Source organism: Abramis brama (genome assembly GCF_963993115.1).
Source record: "Abramis brama genome assembly, chromosome: 25".
Classification (NCBI taxonomy): Eukaryota; Metazoa; Chordata; class Actinopteri; order Cypriniformes; family Leuciscidae; genus Abramis; species Abramis brama.
Genome location: NC_139987.1, coordinates 11202901 through 11209374, shown reverse-complemented (window position 1 = coordinate 11209374; position 6474 = coordinate 11202901). Strand labels below are relative to the sequence as shown.

Sequence of the window (6474 nt, the reverse complement as noted above, 5' to 3'; positions counted from 1 at the left end):
CATCTAATTTGACCATGTTCTCGGCTGTGCTCGATACAATCTATAATGTGATTGTGTAAGTGAATCCAAGAACACATGACCTTCAGTTTAAAATGCTCTATGGACTGCAGTCAGCTTTTCTAGTTACATCAATACAATCACTTTAACATACTAACAGGTTTGTAAGTGACGGACACTTCGCACATGACATTTCGATGCTGTTATATAATAGCTGGTGAGTCAGTGAATACATGTCTGTGATTTCTGAAGCTGAAAATGAGAGCGGTAATTCTTCCCACAATTCATTTAGACAAAACAGCAATTAAACTAAATGTCCCCTGAACGTACGAATAGCAGATTGGGTTAATGGTTTTTAAAGTAATTACATATTTCAAATGTTTTGTGCTTGCTTTAATATGAGCAGGTGTTTTGGATCTTGCATAAGCTTCAGAATATGATTCATCTTTTGTTTATCCAATTTTCTGGACTTTTTCCAGCGATTCCTTCATAGTATACGGGCACGGTGAGGAGTCGTGTTTCTCTGCCATTTGGAGTGCCTCCGCACACGTATGTCTCTGCTATATATGGATACACGAGAACAGAGCTGATGTCCTACTTCTGAAATCTCTGCAGAGCTCGCTCCTCCTGACGCCAGCAATCTTATTCTTCTTTCTGAACTGAATCAATAATGATACTTAAATTGGGTCATGTGCATTGAAGTTGCAGATATGAACATTTTGATTTCTTTTTGGGCATCAGTGACGCACATCCTGGGAAAATGGGGTCGGTAATGTTTTAAAAATGTTTTAGAACGAAATCTCAAAAAGCAAGGCCGCATTTATTTTAGAAAAACAATAAAAAACAGTTATAGAGTGAAATATTATTAGAATGTAAAATAACAGTTTTCTATTTTAATATATTTTAAAATGTAATTTATCATTTACAGCATCATTACTCAAGTCTTCAGTGTCACATGATCCTTCTTAAATCATTCTAATATGCTGATTTGTGCTTAAGAAACATTTACTATCAATGTTGAAAACAGTTGTGCTGCTAAATATTAAAAAAACACCATTTATTTGATATATAAATCTTTTGTAACATTATAAAAGTCAACTTTTGATCAATTTAAAGCATCCTTGCTGAATAAAAGTATTAATTTCTTTCAAAAACTCTTACCGACCCCAAACTTTTGAACTGTATACCTTGTTTACATGTCCACAGACCAAGAAACTTAAAAAATACAGCTCAGCCATGACTGTGAGTTCTGACAAAATTTTATTTCAAATGTAAGTGTTCCAATAATAAAGTAAAACATAAATCAACAGCGATATAAATATTAGCTTGTAAAATAAAAAGGGTAACATGAGGTGCTAAGCATTTCTTAAAAGGAATCACAGTCAAATACAGAAAGGTAGCCAAGCAGCAGACAGACATTTATATATATAGATAAGATAAGATAGATAGTCAAACAGACAGGATTGGCATTCCAGTATCATTACCGACTGATTGGAATTACAAGCACAGAAAAGTACAGTCAGATGTGGGGAGGGGAGGTACTCTAATGACAGTAAGTATCGTCTGTTATCTTTCAAGGTGATTGGAGAAATGGAAAGAAAGTGTAATCGAAGGGGAAAAACACAAAAATATGCACATAGTCCACAAGCCTTAAGCTACGATTGCGTGTCTTCAGAAGTTTTGTAGTATGTACAGTTTGGTTAGTCAATGATCTTGAACACTACACTGGATCTTTTTTCTTTTTCTTTTTTCTATCATATTTTTTGTTGCTTTTTTAAAAAATACTGAAACATTCCTGTAACAGCCAGCCCTTGTGGCTCTAATGTTTGTACAGACAGGTTACACATTTTATATACACTGTGGTGGTGGTGGTGGTTGGTGCAGAATCCTTCCATCTAAGATCCATTCAAGTACAGTGTTGCGTTGAAGTTAGTCATTAGTCTTTCCACATATTCATTGTTTTCTTTCATTTTGGTTGACTTCATGTTTTCCACCGACTCAAACTCTTAGCACATTCACTTTGACCCAAATCAATCTCTGATCTTGACCTTACAAAGGCTGAGATTATCTTTTCTGATCTTTAAAAAACACTGTTTACATTACTTGCAATTCCAAAGGATTTTTATATACCACGCTAAACGGAAATAATAGCAAAGAATAGTCAAACGGTGTTAACCTAACATTCAGCTCTGCTTAACTGGATATTAATGAGAAGACTGAATCTATTTTTAAATACCATGCCAACAGTCCAGTGTCTCACCATCTGGTTTTAGACAAATGTGAATGTATTCTCTTACTCCGAAAACAACATCCTCTTTGCACTGCATAGTTCAGCTCAATACTCATTTCAGTCAAGGTAAGAGTTGTGGCACATTATGTTAAAAAGCCTAACAGCGTTTCATTTTGTAACCACAAGAAGCATCTACTTTGCTTTGAAAAGAACACAAAAAAGCCTAAAACATTACATTTGAGGGAAAAAAAAATAAAAGAAGAAATGCATGTTTTCTTCTTGTTTTAGTAATGCTATTTACAGGACAGAGTTTTCTGTCGAAGAACGGCCTTCAGGAATCTGAACACATCTCCTTTCGTTCAGTCATTTTTCAGTGACAGGAAATGCTTGATTTTTTTGCGGGGTTATTGAGTAATATATTGTATTGGAATTCAAAATAAGTAAATCTAAACCAAACAAATGAAAACCTCACAGACATAAACATTGAATCTTAATCTTTTGATTCTTTGACCAAACCTGTGGACACGTTTTGTGAGGAGAGATGCTCAGATCCCGGCAACATATTTCTGCAGCTCTGATAGTGCTTCCACGTGTGCCTTACTTCTTGTCTTTCTTGGTGGGCTTCTTCTTGCTGGCGGGCGTCTGAGCTGCTTTGGGGACCTCGGCGGGGGGCAGGGCCTGAGGAGGGGGAAGGGCCTGCTGGGGTACCTGTTGCTGAGGGTTGGCCGTGAGGGTGGCGGTACTGCCCGGGATGTACACGTTCTGGCGGTACTCTGGGCCGTACTGTAGATTGTAGCGAGGGCCGAGAGTTGCAGTGGCTTCACTTGCTTCTGAGAGCAACGGTAGGGTGAGAAAGAAAGAAAAATGGCAAGAAGAACAGGAGAGAGAGAGATGGGAAAGGTTAGAGATGGGTTGGTTCAGCACAGAGCTCATAATTCAGTCACTCAGGAACCGCATTGCAGCTCCTTCAGTGACCTGCTTCTGCCTGCCCATCCCCCATGCATTATGAATGCCGTAACATCGACATGCATCTCATACTCAGCAACACTCTTACAGGGACAGAATACATGTGTACTGTAGTATACAAGAATAGAACGCACTATTTTCACAGTTCTTGTAAACTGCATTGCAAAGGGAAGTGGCATTGTCCTCTAATGGCAGTGAGGCAGGTCTGCCTTTGTTTTCACGCAATAAATCTGATTCCCACCCCCCAAATTCACAACAAGTCAAAGCTCTGGTCAATTTAACATGGACCCACCCTTGTGAAAAAATAAGTGCACTTAATGGTCTTGAATGTGCATTTGTAGTGTACTCTTAAAGGTGTATATATGAAGAGTTCAGATGCAAAAGCCTATAAGTGCCATCTTTCATTTTTATAAAGCTTGTATATTTAAGTTAAGTAATTTCACTTAAATGACAATTAATAGGTAATTTGCATTGCCATTTAAGTGAAATTATTGAACTTAAATATACGAGCTTGATAAAAATGATCATTCTAGAAGAAAATTTCAGATGGCACTTAGAGGCTTTTGCATATGAATTCTTCATATATACAGTATATATATATATATATATAAAACTTGCAGATAATATCAATGAAATAAAAGGCCACTTAAATGTACTTAGAGAGTAAACGTTCATGTTTCTTAACACACTTAGTATGCTTTAAAAAAGTCCACTTTGTAATAATGTCAAATTAAACTTACATTTTAATACATACATTGCTTTAAAGAAGGACACTTATTTTGTGTTGACAAACATACTAAAGCACACGTGAAGTATTTGAATATAATTTTAACGCTATTGTGTTTTTCGAACATACTTTAACTTTAAATTTGATATATTTAATAATGTGTCTTTGGGTCATGTGACTAAAAGACTAAAGCAAATGTTTCAACGGAAATGGCACTTAAGTGTATTGTAGTTTACCATAAATGCTTGTCATTACATTCAACAGTACACTTTAAACGATATTTCAAAGACAATAGAAGTAATTACAAAATTACATATAATGTTGTACTTAATTCTTAAGTGGGACAAGGAACTCTAAAATTCAGCTAATTGCATTTAATATAAATTATAATATATTTTCATTTCATTGCCATTTACAATCCAATGAAGTATACGAAAACATTGCATTCAGTTCGTACTTAAGTAAATTCTTTTAAAGTATTTAATTTCCATAATAATACTCTTTTTGAAAGTACAGTAAAGTGTTATTGTGTTACTAAATATACATTTATCTCTAAATAAACGTACAAAGTACATTAACATGGCCTTACAAGTTTGATTTAATCAGACTAAAACAATTAGTCTATTAAACATCTTGAAAATGTTTTATTCTGACTAAAATCATACCAGCCCGGTGTGAATTTGAACTAACAGATCTAGATAATGTGATTGTATAGCTCGGCTTCATCTAGCATGTATATATGTGAACATTCTGTTTCTTAGAAAGACTGCATTCATCTTGGCTAGAGAAGAACATCAGCACATTTTGTTGTTGTGTTGACTGCAGCTTCTGAGAGGGAGAAAGTCTCCTTTGTCTCTTTACACTCAATTAGTTTGACTCTATAACAGTCAATAAATTGTGAAATCTATTGTACCCTAGAAGCTGCTCGCTCTCGCTCTCTCTCTCTCTCTCTCTCTCTCTCTCTCTCTCTCTCTCTCTCTCTCTCTCTATCTCTCTCTCTCTCTCTCTCTCTCTCTCTCTCTCTCTCTCTCTTTCCTTACATCTCCCAGTTACTAACGCTCTTCAGAATCTGATCTAGAGGACTGGTGGATCAAATACAGTATGTGTATAAGCTTTCCTCCTTTACAGACGAGCATATGTTGTGTTTTGGACGCCGGTGGGCTGATTTGCCCCCGATGGTTTGCTTAATTAGCTTAACCAGCAAGATTAAAATGAAAATTTAGCTTGTAAAGCTGATCAGCCAGAAGGACATTTTCTTCTTACAAGCTAAGTTTTGCTGACTCAAAAGCTAAATTGCAATAATGTGAAATATAGTAAAGGCTAAATGTGCTAATGCTTTCTCCCCATGTTCTTATTCGCTCTCTTTCTGATGCAGTTTTCTAAGAGAAGGGGTTATAAGCGAGATTGAGATTCACCGTTCGCTGCCGCCATCAGAGCCTGGAGCTGTTCAGCTTCGGTAGGGGGGTTGGGCCATGGTCCTGTTCCCGCTATCACACCAGCGCCGGCACCTGCCTCGTCAGGACGCACTCCAGCCCTACACAAGAGAGAACGGGGTTAGTGACTCGACATGTGCTCACACACATTCATGGTGCTTTTTTCTCACATTTTATTTCTCGCACACACTTATGAGAACAGCAGCCACCAAGTTTGCTAGCATAAACGCACCCGGATCATTAGCTGAGACAGCCATTTTGTGTGACAGGGCAGGACAGTGCAGTTCAGTCAGAAAATGGAGGCTAAAGTCGACAGAGCCGAGGTAAGCATGATGTAAACAGACAGATGAGCTGATCAGAATACAGTTATATGTCTGTTTACACCATGTGGCATGACAACACATACACTTTGCCCTTTGATTAAATCACAACAAGCTTTATTTAAAGGGATAGTTCACCCCGAAATTAAAAATAATTAACTAATTCACTTTTCTCATTTACTCAACCTCATGTTTTTCCAAACCTGTAGGACTTTATTTTTCTTATGTGAAACACAGTGGAATTCAATGGGGTCCAGTGTTTAAAAAAAAAAAAAAAAAAAAAAAAAAAAAAAGGTCATACAGGTTTGGAACAATATGAGGGTGAGTAAATGATGACAGAATTTTCATTTTTGGCTGAACTATCCCTTTAAGTATATTTCTTGTTATTACAGGCTGTTCAGTTTCAAAATGTCACATGAATAAAAAGCTTTTTTTTTGTTTTACTCTCTCTACCCACACAAACAGATAGCGTGGTCCGTACATGAGGACAGAAATATTTCTCTACTCTTTAGGGACATACTTCACAGACTTGGCTCTACAAAGCCAAAATAAACCAAATTGGAACAAACAAGTTTACTAAGCACAGGTAAACACAGTGCGACGACAACCCGCAGAACAAGATGCAACAAACAGCTATCAGCGATACACATACATCCAAAAGCCTTATCCTTGAATGAACCGAACTGCATGTAATTTGCGTTTACATATATATATATGTGTTGGAACAGACTGGACAGCATGTCGCTGGAAGCTGCAGGACACATAATCTGAACGACCTAAACACAGCACTAGAAGGCCACA

The 6474-nt window shown here is 36.9% G+C and overlaps 1 protein-coding gene across 44 annotated transcripts in view; it reads right to left on the bottom strand.

Moving 5' to 3' along the window:
* Positions 1 to 1238: 1238 nt before the first annotated feature.
* LOC311076813 (protocadherin gamma-C5-like) overlaps positions 1239 to 6474 on the bottom strand; it is a gene marked incomplete at its 5' end in the record, with an annotated part of 165391 nt that continues 160155 nt past the window's right edge. For all 44 annotated transcript variants that reach the window (XM_084105276.1, XM_084105251.1, XM_084105269.1 and 41 more), the window contains 2 exons: positions 1239 to 3054; positions 5336 to 5454. In XM_084105276.1, the coding sequence (XP_083961402.1) occupies positions 2825 to 3054; positions 5336 to 5454 (349 nt within the window). In that variant the 3' untranslated portion in view covers positions 1239 to 2824. The remainder of the gene's footprint in view (positions 3055 to 5335; positions 5455 to 6474) is intronic.